General features: G+C 35.5%; 1 protein-coding gene across 2 annotated transcripts in view; it reads left to right on the forward strand.

Moving 5' to 3' along the window:
- Positions 1-10,663: 10,663 nt before the first annotated feature.
- The window catches only part of LOC115994959 (phospholipase D delta), a 32,142-nt gene continuing 22,425 nt past the window's right edge, over positions 10,664-20,380 (forward strand). Inside the window, exons 1-10 of one of the 2 annotated variants that reach the window (XM_031119316.1) lie at positions 10,670-11,923; positions 12,951-13,067; positions 13,300-13,494; positions 14,878-15,222; positions 15,319-15,387; positions 15,588-15,735; positions 16,217-16,365; positions 16,980-17,132; positions 17,635-17,835; positions 18,651-19,405. In XM_031119316.1, the coding sequence (XP_030975176.1) occupies positions 10,952-11,923; positions 12,951-13,067; positions 13,300-13,494; positions 14,878-15,222; positions 15,319-15,387; positions 15,588-15,735; positions 16,217-16,365; positions 16,980-17,132; positions 17,635-17,835; positions 18,651-18,947 (2,646 nt within the window). In that variant the 5' untranslated portion in view covers positions 10,670-10,951 and the 3' untranslated portion in view covers positions 18,948-19,405. Of the gene's footprint in view, positions 11,924-12,950; positions 13,068-13,299; positions 13,495-14,877; positions 15,223-15,318; positions 15,388-15,587; positions 15,736-16,216; positions 16,366-16,979; positions 17,133-17,634; positions 17,836-18,650; positions 19,406-20,380 lie in introns of those variants that run through there. The other variant, XM_031119317.1, reaches the window with a different exon arrangement.

Consider the following 20,380-nt stretch of genomic DNA (forward strand, 5'->3'; position numbering starts at 1 on the left):
CTATCTAGCACTTAGGTTCTTCTTTGAAGTAACTAGTTTCCCCATAGGCTTGAGTTTGAGGACCATGCAAGACCTTAGTTCTCGGCTTCTTTCTCCAGTAGGAATTCATCGAGATGGGCTACTAGACCCGCGAGAACTAGCCCCTTGACAAATGTTCGGGGCATGTACTTGATGTCAGAAGCCCCTAGAACTGTGCCCCATTTAGCAATCCTCCCTGCGTAATCAGTATCTCAAAGGGTTGTCCTGAGCGGAAGCTGAGTTATGACAATAACTGTGTATTTTTGGAAATAATGGGGAAGCTTCCGTGTAGCATGCACCACCGCTAAAATGGTCATCTCGAGGGACTCTTCCTGATGGGAGCTTGATCCTACTATGATTAACCGTTGCACTCACTAACACACGAGCTCTTCCCACAAATGGCGCCAATTGTAGGGTCACGTTTTTCAGCCTAAGCCCAGATGTATGGGATCTTGGACCAGTGAATCCAATACAATAAATTTGTAGAGAGTGAGTCGAAGAGCTAGGCTTTAGTGCACGTATAATAGTTAATATGGTGTTTGTCACAATCAAGCTGAGATGAACTGAGTTTATCAAGGAAGATTGGTCCTTGGCACAATCCTAGGAGCCTTTTCTAGTTCGCGTGGAGTGATAGAGATTCCAGCGTCCCCCCAATTGCCTCACATTCCATCTTTTTTATACCCCCTTTCCCTCCTCTCACTTTTTAGATTCATAGCGCTGCTACTTGTCCCATCCACCCATCCTCAAAGTTGTTGGGAATGGTTGTAAAGGCAGAGAGGCGTGACTATGTCAGGTACGGAGCATCGAATGTAATAATGGCAGCTTTCCCTTAGATATTTCTATTCTTCCCATTGTCCTTTTCTGTCTTAGTACTTACCCTATTCCGTGGAATGAGCCGGAGTGTCACTACCAGTAGTAGGCTGCTCCCTTTGTCCTCGGCTACATCCATGGCCGAGGAGGGGTCTTTCTTGGACTGGGCCCTTGGCCCAATGTAGATATTGACATGGGCTTCCCGGTCTTTTACACCCCACAGTGAACATTTTGTAGTATTTTTAGTAATTTTCTTTTTCATTTCTAACAAGGCTTTTAAAATAGGATACCAATAAAAATTTAACCCAACTGAAACCCTAAGATGTTTCAAATAAAATGCTACAAATATGATAAATCATCAATGATGACTAATCTCCTACTAAGCCACACACCAAATAATATCTATCTATCTCTTTCTCTTAAAAAGAATGTATAAAATTAAAATTTAGATTACAACTGTACTTAACTATGCATAATCATTTATCCAAGTTAAAGTAAGTTCTTTTTTATTCAACTATAATATTCAATCTTCTATATGAAATTAACTTTAGTTTAACTAATATTATTCATCAATTTCTATATTTACATCAAAGTAGTCTTAATTTAATTAGTATTATATAATTTTATTTAATTAATGTTTACATATGAAAAGGCTCCATATAAATTTTTTGCCTTAAGCCCCAAATTTTGTTAGCTGGCCCAGAAGGAGCCTCCACTCCAGTAATGCCACATCCTGCATTGGAGCCTTCAACCATGAGCTCTTGTATATCTGTTTCTTTGCTGAAGCAAAGGGCCTGAAGAAGTGTAGTTGCTGCCAAAATTGATTTAGCACTGAACATTAAAAACGAATTAAAACGAAATATGCTTTATATATGAACCTATTCAAATAACTTTTGAGCACTCGATATAAAATATCAAGACGTATTTGAGTGTAGCTGAGGAGATGTCCTAGTGAAACTCTTCAATTGGGAAATAATGCACTACCATAAATTATGATACTTAGAAATGTCATGAATATAATCTCAAAATATGCTAGGAAAAACATCATCTATATTACTATTTAAAGGGTTTTCTCTGTTTGGAATCTTCATTTTTTTTTTTTCAAAATTACCCCTACACCTCTATATTTAAGTAAAGATAAAACTAAAAGATAATCTCGTAAAAATATAATTTTGACTCCCACTAAAACATTACTTAAAAAATAAGATTACTCTCCTGTTGATTTTCAAATTACTTTATCCTTTTATAAATTAGATTCTCAAAATAAAAATTATATATATAAAATAAAAACATAGGTTTTTTTTTTGCTACAAAATAAACATGTAATACTTGTTCATTTTTTAAAACTGGCCTCATGACACACCTAGTTGTATTACTGTATTAGTAATTCTTTTTTTTTTTTTTTTTTTGATAACCGGTCATAAAGTTGTATTAGTAATTCTAAATGCATAATATTAATGAGAAAATGTGTAAATCTCAAATTGGAATTGTGGGGCCAAAGAATTTGACAACCCCGGCCCACTTTATACTAAGCCCAAGGCCCACGCCAAGGAGGAAGAAATGGCCGAGGACAAACGAAGAAAGCCCAAATAGCCTAGAAACATTGCCAAGGACGATCCTGTTCTCGGCCATCCCAGATCCTAGAAGGGAAGAATGGCATGCCGTCAAAGGCAGTCTCCCAGAGCGCCCCAAGAAAAAGGACAAGTACAGTAAGACATCCATGGGAGCATGGTGTAGGAGTAATTCAATAAGAAACTGTCACCTCCGTATTAAATGCCCCCAACTAACATTCTGACCGCATTAATGAGGAAATGACACCTGAACAGTGCGGTCTTAGTTGCTGCACCTTATAGAAGGTTTAGGAAGGTGACTGATGGGACAAGCACTCGAGTAGTGACCTGCATGACCAACAGATGGAGGGCCAAGATCGACTAGAGGGGGATATATAATGTGAGAAATCCTCCAAGAAAAGTGGGGGGGAAAAAAAGGAGAAGAAGGTAGCAATTTGCATGATCTTGGAAACCTTTGGAACCTAGCACTAAAGAAAGAATAAGAACAGTAAGTTCCTCGGAAGAAATGCCCGAGGACAGAATTTCATACTTTCATCCCTGTCCTTGTTATTCAATCCATTCATAACTGTGTCTAGTTGTTGTAATCCTCACTAAGATCTAGTTCTTAAACATACCCTCTATAAATTTATTGTATTGGGCTAGTTGGGCTTGAGTCCACTCATCTAGTAGCAGAAGTGCTCAATCCTAGTCCTTACAGGAACGAAAGACACCTGTAATTGTTATTTGATTTGTTAGGTTCCCTGTCTTGATTAATACATAAAAAATTTAGGATTGCTTGTCATTTGAAAAAAAAAAAAAAAAAAACCCAAGTTGCCGAAACAATAAACTACTAAGGACCTGAAAAATCAGTGCCGCTGCCTACTAGTATTAAATTGTAGCCGACAATTTCCTATGTGCGTCACTGAGAGAGAGACCACTTCCACCATTTCCTTCCTATTCTGTCGTCGCGCTCCTAATATTAAGTGTTGGAGAAAAATCCTAATCCCCACAACGTATATGTGTGAATTAAAATTAATGACTATTAAGCAATAGCAATATTATGGAAACAAAAAAAATTTCAGCAAGCATCACATAAACACAATCACACAAGAACACCAAATCTTACGTGAAAAACCCTTCAGTGTAAAGGGAAAAACCACGGGACAACTCCGAAAAATATCCACTATGAAATAGAGATTACAACTATCAAGTTTAGTAGTTTATACTAAACTTGAGTCTATAATAAATTGGATATACAACAAATAAATCTCAAGAAGTAAATATAATTTCACCACAAAACCAGTAGCAAAATCTTCCTCAGAATACTCCAACTCTTCATGGTTGTAGCACTCAAAAACTCCATGAGAACTCCATCAATTTATCTTTCTTGTGTGTAACTTGAGCAAAAAAAAAAATTTCTCATTTTTCTTTTTCACTCTCTCACACTCCCACTGTGTTTCTCTCTATCATTTCGAATTGCGCCTCTCAAGCTGAAGCTCTCTCTTTTCTGTGTTTTGCTCTCTCTGGAACTCACACACAAAAATGGCTGAATTGCTCTCTGTGCTTCAGGCCTTCAGCTCTCTGTTTCAGCTCTCCATTCATGGCCAGATTGTCAAGATGGGTGTCTGAATGAGGAGAAAGATAGCAAGGGCAATAAATTCACAGAAAGGGATTTCTTGCATCGGATACCTGCATTTTCCTCTGATAAATATATGAGTCATACGTGACACAACTTTGACAAGAGACATAAGATTTTTAATAATTATTAAAAATTGGTTGTAGTATTACGTTGCGGACTTATTTAATAAAATAAATATTATATATTTTGAAAATTTAATTATTGAATTGCATATTTTTTACGCTTTTAATTTACACATCAAATTTTGTGTCAATCAGATATTATTTACTATATAATTTATAAAATTTATATTTTATGCATAATTTTAAAATATAAAAACTTGCAATTTAAACAATTTATTGATGACATTACTGTTGATCTTCAATTTTTTTAGAAATTTTGCAAGTATGGAGAATATAAGAAGAATATGTCATCCAATGGTGGATTTGTCAAAATTCACCTATAATAAAAAGATATTAAGTAAGATTGTAGCAAATTTTGTAACTAAATTTTGTCCTTTTTCATAGCATTTGTGATTGATATATAATAAAAATAGTGTTAGTGGTAGATTATATGAATTAATGTTTAGATCATAACTTATTATATAAAAAAAAATTAATGATAAACATCGTTTTCTTAAAATTACTTGGGTAGAAGAAGAAGTGGTATCTTGTGTATCAACTACTAGCAACATGTCTCACGTACACATTGTGTAGACTCGACCTACTTATGTCGGCCGTGTTGTAGTGAGGTGCACGGGAGAGTAGCTGTGGAGCCAAAGAAAGAAGTTAATTTGTGAAAAAGAAGAAACCATATGGCTCCACATGCAAAATAAATCGCCCATGCTGATTCAATTTTGTTGGAGATAAACTTCTAATCCGCTTTCGTTTTTGTCCCCCCCGCCCCAACTTCTTTTCTTTTTTTTTTTCATTTTTTTTTTTTCTCTTTTTCTCTTCTCTATGTTTTATTTTGTTGGTTCTATTCTCTCTTCCATTAAATGAAAAGTTTCTCTTAGCTAAAAAGGAAAAAGAAAAAGAAAAGAAAAAAAAAAACAAAAAAGGATAATTATGTATGATGTTTCCATGAATTGAATGAACACCTAACTGAGAAGAACTCTTCAACCAAACCCCTGGTCTCTTAACCACTTATTATCAGGAAAAAAAAAAAAAAAACCAAATATATATAATTGGTACAATGACGTAGCATGTTCTCCACAAACATGGTCTACATAATTTGTACTTCCAATTTTAGTCCAAATAATTGATTAAGAGATTTGAACTTAGAACCTTATGGATAACATAAGATGTGAAAACTCCAAGATCAATCCCTTATGTTAGTATTTATTTGCATAGACCACAAATTAGTGAAAGAAGGCTTTTTAGATTTCTTGTATTATGGCAATAGCAATAGTGTTTTGAGTATCACATTCAACAACCATTCAACAACCGACAAGAAAAGAGAAATATGACCCGGATTGGCCCATTTTCCATTATGGGCTGGGAATTTAGGTATTTCATTAAATACAAAGACAAGATATCACTGCCGACTCTCATTTCAAAAGTCCAAATCGTAGTGCTGAGTGATGTGTCATGGTCCATTGATTTTCACGCTATTTATCCGAATTTATACTTTTTATTTTTTTTTATTTTTTATACAATATAAAAATTCTACTCTAACCTAATTTAATTGTATAGGTGTTTGAAACTTCCTCCTAAATACTTGAATTCTAATTTTTGTCCCCTCTACACCCCACAAACATTTATATTTATCAAATAACCATCACACCAAAAATATAAAGTATTAATCTATATTCTTTTTAAAGTTACTAAGTTCTAGCCCACAATCACAATCTCCCTCAGCAACTTTCAAGACACTTTTGAGCTTTTGTGAATACTTTTTCTTGTGTTTCCTCCTTTCTCATCTTTATTCTTCAAAAACCTCCATTTTAGGTATTATTTTATAAATATACTTTTTCAATAACACACCCCGATCCCAAAGGTGCCACCAGGTTCAAACTCTCTGCTACAAGCAAAGCAAGTAACCAAATCCAATTTTGTCATCATTCAAGTATTCCATACCTTCCTTGTATTTGATAAAATTCTTGAATATTTGGCTGATTCAAGAATTTTGTTTAGGAGGTCATTAAAAAATTTAAATGAAAAAAAAAATTAATAAAAAAGAACTTGAATATATCGAGTTATTGACAAAAAAAAAATTAAGTTTTAAAATTTCCTTTTACAAGTTTTCAAATTTTGAATTATTATATGATAGTTCATTATGAGTATTTATTGCCATTGTGGGTAGTTATGACCATTTTATTTTGTTAAGTTTGTCTAACATTTTTTATTTTTAAGTAGTTGTTATTATTTATTTGTCTTTGTTTTTATAAAAATATTTTAAACTAAATGAAAAAACTCAACTCATTGGTTTTGTATTAATTATTGACGCACACAACTACACTCACTCATACATAAATAATATACTACGTGTCTACTTAACCAATTAAATACTTGAACAATTACTAACTTTACAATTTTTTTTCTTAATTTTTCTGACTTTATAACAAAAAGTTATTATAACATGATAACAATACGCATACATGCAACAAACCCTCTCTATTTCCTAATTACTAAATTATATAAAGTTATATTATATTTAAGGTAATGGTAACGGATACCCTTAGGGTAATTGTTATATTTCCCATAAAAGTGGTGTCAAAACATTTCTCTTATATTTATACTGTACGGCACCTAACGCCCAAGTTCATATTGGGTCTTGGACCATGAATCAATGATATGGGCCAAAGATCCAACCTTCACATCAACAAGAGCCCCGACCCAAACCCACGAATTGCTGCTAATGTGAACTGAGTGTTGTCCGGATGCTTAGAAGGTGGATTGCGTACACCCTGCTCACAGGGTGCTCGGGAAACCATTTTCGGGCACTATGCATATGTTCGGTCACATTGCCTGGGCACATTGCCGTTTAAGTGCCCGGTAGAACCTTAGGAAACTCCGCTGCCGAACACATTAACGGAAGTGGGAATCATTTCCAAAGCCACTCGTACCTAAAAATCTACTTAAGCCCATTGACATTGGACCCTTCTTTGCACTAAGAGAGAAAATAATGATGATCACTCCATTAATGAAGGCTATAAATAGGAGAAATGAATGGATAGTCGGGGGATGTAATTCTGAGGAAAGAAAGAATAAGGAGATAGAGAGGAGATAACATTGAGAAAGAGGGAGAAAAGTGATTGCATTGGGTCCCTTATCCTAGGACAACCCAAGGTAGGATACCCAGAGCCACCATACAAGTAAATTGTGAGCCCAAATAGTGGTTTGGCCCAGCAAGCCCGTCTTTGGAGCTTACATATACTATACACACAAACTTCCACACACATCATTATTTACAAAAATAACATTATAATCAAAAGTAATGCACACAATCAATATTATATATACTCATACACATATAATATAAAGAATAATGCTAAAGATACAAACTATTTTACAAAAAAATTTACAAATTGCTGATGTGGTGAGTGATTATTGGTAAATGAAAAAGTGATATTAATGGTGTGTCTAGATAAAAACCAATAAGAAGTTGGGTACATCAATATTTTGTAAAAATATTGTAAAATAGTTTATGATTATAGTATTACTCTAATATAAATTTATAATAAATTGTGACACTTACAATCCACATATACTTATTCTTACTCATGGAGTTAGAAATATTTGTAATAAGGGTGTATAAAATTTAAGTTAGGGTGGGTAAAAATAATATTTTTAAGAATAAATGAAAGTATTAAACTAAAAAATATATATAAATTGAAGTGAACCCCCTAAACAAGGTGTAGCGCCGCCCCTATTATATTCCACTGGATCTCTCTTAAAATTTGCTTATAATTTTGACGTGTAAATAATTACAGAAAATTTAGTTACTTTTATACAAAATACTTGATAAAATTATTACATTGACGTGCATTCACACAATTAATGTGAATAACAGTATGAATGATACGTTCTGGTCAGCACTATCCCATAATAACCAACTTTTTTTTTCTTTTTATTTTTTTGAGGAAGATCCCATAACCACCTGATGTGTAAAGATACGCATCATTTTGCTTATTGAATTTATGTAATAATTTTTTTAGGTCAAATTTTATTAGTTTTATGGTGGTGCAATTTATGTTATATCCTAAATAAAGAATATATTTTTTCTTTGATATCATAAAGAAACAGTAATTGTGACCACCAACAACTGTAGGTTTTGTTCTTTTCATTTTCAGTTTTTATTGTTAGTAATGTGGTATTGGCCTCGAGGTGGGGGTTTAGTAGTCAAACACTTTGTCTATATTGCCTTAGTTCTTAAGTTTAAGTCATATGGGACGCGTTAGTATTAGGATTGATTGGGCCATTTAGTATAAGGTTTTAACTCATCACCGTAGAAAATGATTTGCTCCCAAGAATCCACCTTTTTCTTATTTAGCAAGGACAAAAAATAATTGTGGCGTTATTTGGTTATTTTGCTTGCATCTTTTGGTTTTCAAATAGGCGAAAAAGTAGGTTCATATATGCGTCTTTCCAATTTCTCTATAGTCGGGATTTATGGCATTGTTGTCTCACCAATTACAATAGTTCTTAATATACAATAGGCATCAGTTAACTCCATTTATTCCCAAAACGATACAAGAGGTTAAGGCAAGTAATTATGATGTCAAAATCTGCAGGAAACCAAGTTTGATTTCATCTACCTTAGTTTTTTAAATAAAGTGTCCAGAGCAAGTGAACAACGCTCACTTGGTCACATCGCTCAAAATAGTAGTCACATCAATGGAAAGTATTTGAATTTATTTTTGCTAAATACATTTTTAGTAGATTTTGTCGGTAATGATAATGAAACCGAAAAGTACGTTGGTTTGGATAATCTAGTTTGCCATTATTAGGAAATGACTTAAGATTGCACCATTTAACATACAATATAGTATTACTTACATACATGGCCCCCCATGCCCCCACCCCATGTGTCTATCCGCATCACTTTCCAACGCTCTCCCTATTCGAATTCCAAAACGGCAATGATAAAATAAAATGACAACACCCTCACACACCGCAGGCCCACAGCACCACACAAATCACATTCTCACTTAGTGAACCCAAAAAAAATATTTTTATCAATTTAATTTATTTTTACTATTATTTATAAATTTTATTTTATTTATGATTTTAATTTTACTATTTTAATTAATTTTTATTTTTATTTACAGTATTTTAACCTCTATTTTCTGTAAAAAAATTTTCAATTTCAAATGTAACCGTAACCGTTAAGAGCCTGTTTGGTTATAGTTTTCAAAAATTGTTGTTTAAAAAAATGTGAAAATTGTGGTTTTAAAAGTGTTGTTGAACAACGTGTTTTTAGTGTGAATAAAACAAAAAAAATGTGTTTGGTATCATAGTTTAAACAATGTTTTTCAGTGTTCAAAAAATGTAAAATATGTGTTTGGTATGTATGTTTTGTTTGATAAAAAAAAGCTGACCCGTATTAAATAACAAATTTATAATCCCATTTTTATCCCTCCTTTATCCCATTTCTTTCCGTCTTTATCCTTTTCTCTTCAGTCTTTCCTCAGAGCAAAAACCCAAAAAGCAAACCCACACCGTCCTCATCTCCATTGACGCCAAAGAAGATCCACCAAAAAGCCAAACCCAAGCCGTCCCCATCTCCACGAAAAAGCCAAACCCAAGCACTCTTGATGTTTGTGTTGATAGATATCTGGAGAATGACAACCATCCTCAGACGGGCAATAAACCCAAATGTTACATTTCTTTTCACCTGGCTTGGCACGTTTAGCATGATCCAAGCAAGCTTGACAGCAGTCAGCTGCACTTTCTTTATGGTGGGTGAGGCCCCATCTAACGACTGCACCATCATAATCCGTATGAAGTTGAGCATGGCATTCCGTTGGTATTGGCCTGCCAGGTAAAATTTGATCCTCTGGAGAAGAAAGTATACCTTTGTCAATGATATTATAGATCTCCACCCGACAAAAAATGTGTACAATACACTTCTTAAATCTAGCATACAATGAAAACTGGGTTTTTTTGGTGTGAGATGAATTATTCGGGGCGTGAAGACTGATGGCGTGAAGACTGAAGAGATGAGAGTAGAGAGGAGAGGAGACAAACTTTAGAAAAAGCTGATCAGTGGGTCCGGGTGCAGTGAAAATTGAATTTCAGTTTTATTACCGTTGTGCCATCAGAAACGCAATTTCATTGTTTAAAATGTGGCCTGAGCATGTTTCAAAAAATATGTTTTAAACAGAGGTTTTTAAGCAACTATTTTCAAACAACCCTATTTTAAACACTATCACCAAATATATTGTTTCAAATTTTGGACACTAGTGTTCAGTGTTTAAACACTGAACACTATGTTTTCAGTTGACAAACCAAACAGCCTCTAACTCTCACTCACACACACTTTCCTAATTCTTTTTAGTCCCACTCTCCCACTATTGCTAGGGCTCTAATTCCTTTGCTGAGTTTGCTCCCTCAACGAACCTCAAAGGCCAAAGCAAACTATTGTTCATCTTCAAAAGCAAAAACAATCCCTTTTTTTTTTTTTTAAATAAAATATACTTTTTTCAAAAGAAGATGTTATAATAATAACAAAGTACAAACGTAAACACCAGCTTCCAAAGGCGCCACGAGGCTCATACTCTGTGTTACAAGCAAAGCTATTATCCAAAAATCTTGTTTTGTCACCATTTCCACACTATTCTTTTCCCTTCCTTCCTTCTTTCCTTCACTCACTTTCTCACTCTACAAATACTATAGTACCCACTGTATACTTGATCTTAGCCAAAAGGCCGAGAAAGGTATCAACTGTATAAAATCCCTTTCAAATTTGAGTACTGTTTGTTGCCTGCCGGGTCATCTTCGTAAAGAACACCATGGAAGATTCAGTTTCCGGGTCCGTTTCAGACAACGACAAGCAGAAGCAAATCACTCTCCACGGCGACCTCGACCTGAAAATCGTCGAAGCCGAAAACTTACCCAACATGGACATCGTGGCACAACATGTCCGCGGTTGCTTCGCAGTCTGTGATTGTAACTCTGTCGAAACAAGTCAGCCTTCCGACGAATCCGACGGCCGTGATGGCTCGCAACAACACCACCGCAAAAAGATCATCATCACCAGCGACCCGTACGTCACCGTTTCGGTCCCCCAAGCCACCGTGGCACGCACGCGCGTGATTAAAAACTCGGCCAATCCTCTATGGAACGAACGGTTCTACATCCCACTGGCACACCCCGTAATTAATTTGAAATTCCAGGTCAAAGATAACGACATCTTCGGCGCCGAGCTAATCGGCACAGTCGAAATCCCGGCCACAAGAATCGCCACCGGCGAACACATCTCCAGCTGGTTCCCAATCCTCGGGCCGAATAAAAAACCGCCGAAAAAGAACGCGAGGATCCGCCTCGAGCTCAAATTCACGCCGTTCGGAAAAAATCCAAGGTACAAGCACGGCATTGCGTCAGATCCAGAACACGAGGGCGTGATTCACACGTACTTCCCGTTGAGAAAAGGATGCTCCGTGAAGTTGTACCAAGACGCGCACGTGCCAGACGAGTCGTCGCTGCCGAAGATTGAACTGGACGGAGGCAAGGTTTACAGGCGCGAGAAGTGTTGGGAGGACATTTGCTATGCGATCTCAGAGGCTCACCATATGGTTTACATCGTTGGATGGTCGGTTTATCACAAGATCAGGCTCGTAAGAGAGCCGACTCGGCGATTGCCACGAGGCGGAGATTTGACGCTCGGTGAAATGCTCAAGTACAAGTCTGAAGAGGGAGTTAGGGTTTTGTTGATGATTTGGGATGATAAGACTTCGCACGATAAGTTCGGCATCATCAAAACGGTTCGATTTGAGTAATTGCTTTAGATTACTAAATTCTCTTTACCTGCTTTGCTTTGCTTTTTTTTTTTTTTTTTTTGGTTATTTGCTTTAATATTTTGAGCTGTAATAGGCATAGTAATTGAGCTTTTTTAACATGGGAGTCTGTGCTAAAGATAGAATAATAAAAAATGATACGTTAATTTAGGAATTAATAGCCTTGGATAGAATAGAATGATTTGGTGTTGGATTATAAGCTGATATTTTGCTAATTTTATGTATTGTTTGCGGGTCCTACTCCTCATTACTTTTAAATTTTATTTAAATAATTAATAATTTCGGTTTTTTGACCATATGCTACTTTTTAGCTTTGTTTTATATTAGGGAAATAAACTACTGAAAATAAGTAATTTAAGAGTGATTTAATTTAAGTGAAGGGAATGAAAAAAGATAGAGGCAAGCCTAACGTAATATTAGTAGAATAGTAAAGTACGACATGTCAATTGAAGAAGACATGTCAATTAAAGAAATAATAGAGACTATAATTTTTTTTTTGAGAGATTTTCAACCTATGGCGTCCGCTTTTGATGATTGCTCTTTATCATTAAACCAAGACACCAATTAGTTTTTGGTATAGGCGGGGATTAAACCCCAGAGCTCTTATTCAACCATCAAAAACTTTACCAGTTGAGCTAATTGGAACTCACATAGAGACTATAATTTTAGATAGAATAAAATGGTGGAAAAGAATATATGTGGCTTGTCCTAATTAGTCCGTTGAGATCCATGGTTGAACTGGAAATTTTGGAACTAAGGTTTGGTTGTTGTTGTTGTAATTGTTTTCAGAGTAATGGTTGTCATTCTTGAATCGCTTGGTTCATGGCAATGGTTTCATTAGTAGATGCCAAACTAGTTGTTAGTGTTTGTACTGTAATTGAATTTAAGTACTTTGGTGTTGATCATGAGGGGACATTGATGTTACTGTGCATGTGTATTTTGCAACTGGGTTGTGTGCCTTTTGAGTTGTAATCTGAAGTGGGATTGGTTGCAGCCTGGAATGATGCTAACGCACGACGAAGAGGTCAAGAAGTTTTTCAAGCATTCATCAGTCACTTGTGTGTTGGCACCTCGCTATGGTAGCAGTAAGCTGGGCTATTTCAAGCAACAGGTGAATATGTTCTATGGGTTGTGAACTGTCTTTAGAAAAATAATGATTTTGGTGTTTGTTTATTTTGGACGTATTTAATTATTTTCAGGTTTAATCTCATTTTCAATTGTATTGGATTTGGAATCCTAGTTTCATTGGCTTAGTTTTATTATTTCTTTGATCTTGATATACCATTTGCTTTCTTTTGAGCTGGAAAACTTGCTGAAGTTGCTTATGTGATGGTTCCATACAGGTTGTTGGAGGTCTTTTCACACACCATCAAAAATGTGTTCTTGTGGACACACAGGCATCTGGTAATTATCGTAAGATAACTGCATTTTTAGGAGGGATTGATCTTTGTGATGGTCGATATGATACACCTGAGCATCGACTATTTCGTGATCTTAATACTGTATTTGAAAATGATTATCACAACCCTACATTTGCGGTAAGTTTTTGGTCAAATGGTTTTGTAACAGAATATTGTAACATGCCATCTATATATCATTTAAATGTTTTCGATGTTTTTTTTAGGGTATCTATGATCTTGGTTTTTAACTCAAAGGGCTTTTATGTGATTGCATAATTTTTCATAATGGCTTTAGAGCAAGAGATGACATCTATAGTTCTTAGTACCAATTCTAAAAATATAATGTTCTTCCATATCCTCCCCATCCCCCCAACCCTTTCTCCTTGGCTAAGTGATCTACCATATGGCTTTAGAGCAAGAGATGATATTTACTAATCATGTTGCTTGAGGTTCTCCATCTGGTCCTATGACTATGAGGCCTTGAAAATCCTGGCATATAACACCATAGTAGTTAGTATCAAATGATATGTGATGCATATCGTCTGGTGGTGTGGATCAAATTGGCGCAAAATAAAAATGCTGTAATTTAGGTGTGGATCGGGTTAACTCTTGAATCATATGTTACAAACATGCATATTGTATGAATTGTATTGAATGGTTGAATTGGACATATTGGTCGATGCATAAACAATTGTGTTTATATTTGGCTTTTACTTATATTTGAGATTTGATCAGAGTCCAACAAGTCATTGGACTTATTTTAACACAAGTTTCTTGAACCACTCAGTTGAGCCCCAAAAAATAGCCATGTTCATGACTTTGCTCTGTCTCTGTCTCTGTCTCTCTCCATACAAAATTTAGACCACACACATTTTCATTTCAAGTTTGGTTCTGAAGTTCCCCTTCTGTCTTCTCTCTCTCTCTACATGGAACCACAAGAGTAACCATAACACAAAAGGCACTCCTAGTCCTAGGTAGTGGATTCTCTTCAATTTTAGTTATATGTCGTTATGTTTGAGTTGTAGTAATGTTTAGGTTACATAACTGACTATTGCTTCCACCTTTCATCTCAGAATGTTGTCAATTATCATGTCACCCATCAACAAAATATATTGTAGATTTGTAGGCCTCATTCTGAGGATAAAATTTTCAGTTGCATAAATTTTAATCAGATGCATTCCGGACCTGTATAGATCTCTTTTTCTATAATCCATTCTCAACTTCTTTGTACTCCTTGTGCAAAGTTCCATTGTACATGCTAGATGTCACACACAATTTGTTTGCCAACATAGTTTTAAGCTAACATAATGCTGCCATAGTATTTAAGTAATTTATGCACTTCATCAAGTTTGAAGTCATGATTTTCCCTCTCTTTTTTTTTATTTTTTTATTTTTTTTATTTTTTATTATTTTAGGTGCATTCCTGCTTATTTCTATTATGTAGTTACAGGTTGTGATGCTGTAGCAGGTGTTTCTTTTTGACTTTCTCTGTTTTGTCCATATGTTTTATGAATCAACTAGGCTGGAACCAAGGCTCCAAGGCAACCATGGCATGATTTACACTGCAGAGTTGAGGGGCCTGCTGCATATGATGTTCTTATAAACTTTGAGCAGCGTTGGAGAAAAGCAACAAAATGGAAGGAGTTTGGACTACGATTCAAAAGGGCTACTACCCATTGGAGTGATGATGCTTTAATAAAAATAGAACGCATCTCTTGGATACTAAGTCCTGACCTATCTGTTTCTCCAAAAAAAAAAGTAAGTCTTGACCCGTCTACTAAAAAGGATAAGTCCACAGTTATTCCAGAAGATGATCCCAAGTTATGGGTTTCCGATGAAGATGATCCTGAAAGTTGGCATGTTCAGGTTTGATTTTACAGGTTTCTTTTATGTTAAAGTTCCCCTGTTTTAGGTCCATTGACTCGGGATTGAAAATTTCCTCTACTTATTTTGCTTTTGCAGATTTTTAGGTCCATTGACTCGGGATCAGTGAAAGGCTTTCCCAAAACTGCTGAACTTGCTGAGAAACAGGTTTTATATGACTTTTTTCTTTTCTTTCCTTTTTGTCTTTATTTTTATACCTTCTCTCTTTATGTAGAAAAATTAATTTATATTGACAAGATTTTCAATGCTTCTTTGCTGTGACATAGACCTAGACTTCTATACATCAGTAATCAGTTGCACATCATATTGCAATGTCCTAATTTCTAATTGCTATTCTTCTACTGCAGAACCTTATTTGTGCGAAAAATTTGGTTATAGATAAAAGCATTCAAACAGGATACATCCAGGCAATCAGATCTGCTCAACATTTCATATATATTGAAAATCAGTATTTTCTTGGATCATCATATGCATGGCCATCATATGAATATGCAGGTCAAGTTCATAATCTTCTGTTACACCACATTATTTTACTTGCTTGTCTATACAATATTGTTTCCATTCCTAGTAGCTGAGTTCTCTTTTTGCTGAAGAACACATGCGGTGGAGTTTCTAATGTAAACTAGTATTCTTGAGAACTCCAAGTCCTACTGGTTTATATTTGAGAACTAGCCTCTAATACATATATATTCCGTCTTATATAATGCCATCTGCTAATGTATCCATGCAAAATTGATGAATTATTGTCAATTTTTGAAATGTATTTAGTAGTTGCTGAAATTCTACGTAATTTTAGCCTCCGTAAGGATAGGCTTGATTGTTCTCTCTCCCTTAGTATTATTTCTGACCTTAGATTCTGTTCTTTGTATTTTCTGTATATATATTTGGGTAACAATCATGTTCTAAGTATCGAATATCTTCCTTATTTGTTGGATGGAACACCTTCTCAAGTTATTGACTTTCATGGTTTGAGCAGGAGCTGATAATCTAATCCCGATGGAATTGGCATTAAAGATAGCTAGTAAAATTAGAGCAAAGGAGAGATTTGCAGTGTATATTATCTTACCAATGTGGCCTGAGGGTAATCCAGCTTCTGGAGCTATGCAAGAAATTCTCTTTTGGCAGGTAATATGGTTATTGCCAATGAATTCTAGCTCAAATGACACCTCCACCCCTTGTAAGAGCAAGGTGGAAGGTAAGGTCGTGGGTTCAAGACCTATCGGGTGTGTGTGTAAATTACCAATAAAAAAAAAATGATTAATTAATTTTAGACTATAAACTGGAAATTTTGTTGCATGACTTGGGAGTGGGATAGACGTGGGGAAAAATAATTCATGTGGTCGACCCAATCTAATTTGTTGAGGATCTATAGCCGACCCCAAATTTTGGGACTGAGGCTTTGTTGTTGTCTCAGGACAGACATGATAGCTATAGATGGCTGATACTTTTTCAAAATAAAATTCAAGAAAAACAAATAAAGGACTTCTTTTGGGCATCAGTTACCTTCTCTCTTCTATTGCTACTAACCTATAGGTTGTATTCTAGGCAATTTTTGGTTTGGATTGATTTATTGATAACAATTCCATATGTTATTAGATTCACTTGGATTGTACATTTTTTTTTTTTAGGTTGTGATCTTGAGATGTTATGGAACTTAAGTCCAAAAAGTGGACAATATAGATGATGGAAACTTGAATAACACAATTCATATTCTATCTTTACTCGTTTGCTCTTGGCAGGGCCAAACAATGCAAATGATGTATGATATAGTTGCACGGGAACTGAAAGATACGCAGCTTGGGGATTCACATCCTCTACATTACCTCAATTTCTATTGCCTTGGTAACCGGGAAGATATTCCTGAGGAACGTTTAGATGATAATGCTGATAAGGTATTTGCTCTAATGGAAATCTCTTTTTTGCTATTTTAAATTATCAAAACATACTCCGGTTTGTGGTTGGCCTAGGGTAAACAGGTAGTCCGTAACTTCTACTGCTGAGAATTTCTTTCTTTTTTCCAACGACCACTGTGACATAGATCCACTTCTCAGCAACTTAAATTATCTTGACATACTCCAGGTTTTGTTTGGCATAGGAAAAAATGTGCATCTCAAAGATATTGCACATAATAACTTTTAACTTCTCTATGTTCTCATCATGCAAATGGCTTTAGAAATTGTTTCTCACAGGATTTGCCATTTTAAATTTTTTTTTTTTTCTCAGCTGTTTTGTTTGATACTTGGCTTTTATTTATTTATTTTACTAAGATACATATAGAAGTTCTCAAAATTTTGGAATCACACCATCCTGATGCATTGAAATATGGTTTCATTTTATATATTTGCAATAAATTAATTCTTTTGGAGTTGGTCATAATTTGAAATTTTCTATCAGGTCTCAGATGCACAGAAGTTCAAGCGGTTTATGATTTATGTTCATGCCAAGGGAATGATAGTAGATGATGAGTATGTAATAGTGGGATCTGCCAATATCAACCAGAGATCCATGGCTGGTACAAAGGACACGGAGATAGCTATGGGTGCATATCAGCCCCATCACTCATGGGCATCAAGGAAGAAACATCCATGTGGTCAGGTTGTTATATTTCTTGTTCTTTCATACTTTCCATTTCAGGGCTTTGGAGAATGTAACAAAACAATGAGTGTGAAATGATAATTGATAGTGCTTCACAGTAGATGTTCATGAGACTTGAACACAACACTACATGTTCATCAGACCCAAAGAAAAAAAATGCTCCTTTCCCATTTTTGTAACTTTTTTTTTCCCCTTCTTACTGAGCACAGCTACATGCTGGCATTCAGTAGCGCTGCGCATCACTCAGCTCATGTTGGCACATGTCTCAACAACACAAAATGAGGGAAAATTATTAGATACTCCCGGAGTACGGGGACTTGGTGCCCCGTCACATTCATGGTGGACCCCACACTGAATTTAATTAATAAGATCTACCATGAATGTTAGAAAATGGAGCACCACGTCACCGTACTCAAGGAGCACCTGATAATTATTCGAAAACGAGTTGGGTGGCCAACAGTCAAGCCAGTTCGGTTGGTGAGAGTGATGACATTACCAAAAACAAGCATACCATGAGATCAAACTTCCCTCCTATTCCAAACAAAAACACACACACACTAGATGCCTCTCTCTTCTCTTTAGCTGGGGAGTGGGGAGGGGGAAGAGTGAAGATGGTGTTTGAGTTTTTCGAAGATTATGCTCATGTCTAGGCATGGGTATGATCTCCAATCATTAGCATTGCCTATTGTCTTTCGGCAGGTTGTGCGGTTTGAATCTAGTGAATGAAAAAAATTGCTTAGATTTTATAATATAAAAATTTCATACTCCATGGGATTTACTTGGTAATGTGGTTTACAATACATATCCATGTGCAGGTGTATGGATACAGAATGTCACTGTGGGCTGAGCATCTTGGGATGCTGGATACATGCTTCAAGGAGCCAGAGAGTATGGAGTGTGTGAAGATGGTGAATGAGATTGCTAAAGATAACTGGAAGAGGTATACAGATGCGAATTTTATGCTATTGCAGGGCCACCTTCTTAAGTATCCTGTGCAGGTAGATGAGCATGGGGTGGTCAGCGCGCTGCCTGGACAAGAGAATTTCCCAGATGTAGGTGGAAAAGTGCAGGGAGCTCATTCGGTCAGCCTTCCTGATACTCTAACAACATAATCCCATCCATTGTTTGTGTTCCTACATAATTGGTTAGGAAGAATGGCGGTGATATGTCAGGATTTTGAGGTTATTAAACTGAAGGTGTTAAAGAGTTTGTGCTCCTCACTCTCTGCTGCTTTCTATTAACGGTTGAGCTACAATAGGTTTTTAGTGTAATACAAATTAGTGAACATAGCAAGAAGGATGACATGTTGTGAATGTTTGTGCATATATAAATGCATGGTTTCCAGTCTCGTCACATGGGGAGGTCAACAATTACAATGCAAGTCACTACTTGTTTGGTTCTAGGTGGCTGTTGTGAGATAAGGTTTTTATCTTTTTATTTTTTGTGTTCTTTCTAAGTTCATTATCCATGTTGGTGGAAAGCACACAAGCGATAATGTTTGTCATAAAAGAGACGTTTTATTTTTATTTTTTATCCCCGATAAATAAATGATTAGAAATTTAGAACGCAATATATATGTATACAAGAGCTTTTACCCATATATTATAGGGCATCTATTGTTTGCACTAAAAGACGCAGGATTTGAAACACAATTTGCTGCGAAGTGGTTGTATAGTTTATCGGGTAGGGTAAATGACAAACCTCTCTTGCTTTTGGAAAGCCTTACTGGGTAGTGGAAGAAACTTTCTTTTCTTCTTTTTCTTTTTCTTCTTCTTCAAGAAGAAGAAACTGGTAGTTCTTTTTCATGAATTTAAAAAATAGTCCTATCTTAGGCTGGGGAAAGATTTGGTTTTAGGTCTTCCTCATCTCTAATCTAATTTTGCCATAGGATGCATTCTAGGTTTGCCAATGCTTAAGGAATGTATTTCGGCAACAGCTAATCCAAGTATCGCTTACTCAATGTTTTGAGGTGGGAGAAAACCAATTGTGTATTAGGCATATGCAACCATTGTCTCAAACAGAGGTGGACCCAATAAGCGCTGGACCCACACCTATGTAAGAGAGTAGTTTTATTTGTCAGATACACCATGTACCCTCTCAAACTCTTGAGATGAGGGAACCTCAATCAACCAATCTTTGCTTTATCCTATTAGGATATCAAGGGAGACTTTTCAATAGCATACCCAACAACCAATCAATGGGTGTCTGCTCATCATCCCAAGACACTTTTAAGGGAGAGGACTTCTATTTAGTTAAGAGTGATGAGTGATGTTTATAAAAAAAAAAAGAGTGATGAGTGATTGCATATGATTTCAAAAAGATAAAGGAGAAGGATTTTACAATCCAGCACACAACATACATGCATAAATAACAAATGCATTTTTTTAAGCCGAAAAAAAAAAAAAAAAAAAAAAAAAAAAAAAAAAAAAAAAAAAAAAAAAAAAAAAAAAAAAAAAAAAAAGAGAAGAAGAAGAAGAAGAGAATCTGCCGTAGAGATTAAGTTTCTATCCTATGTCCAAAGCTGGAAAGAAAATACCAACTCCGT

This window comes from Quercus lobata, chromosome 6, assembly GCF_001633185.2.
Source record: "Quercus lobata isolate SW786 chromosome 6, ValleyOak3.0 Primary Assembly, whole genome shotgun sequence".
Lineage (NCBI taxonomy): Eukaryota > Viridiplantae > Streptophyta > Magnoliopsida > Fagales > Fagaceae > Quercus > Quercus lobata.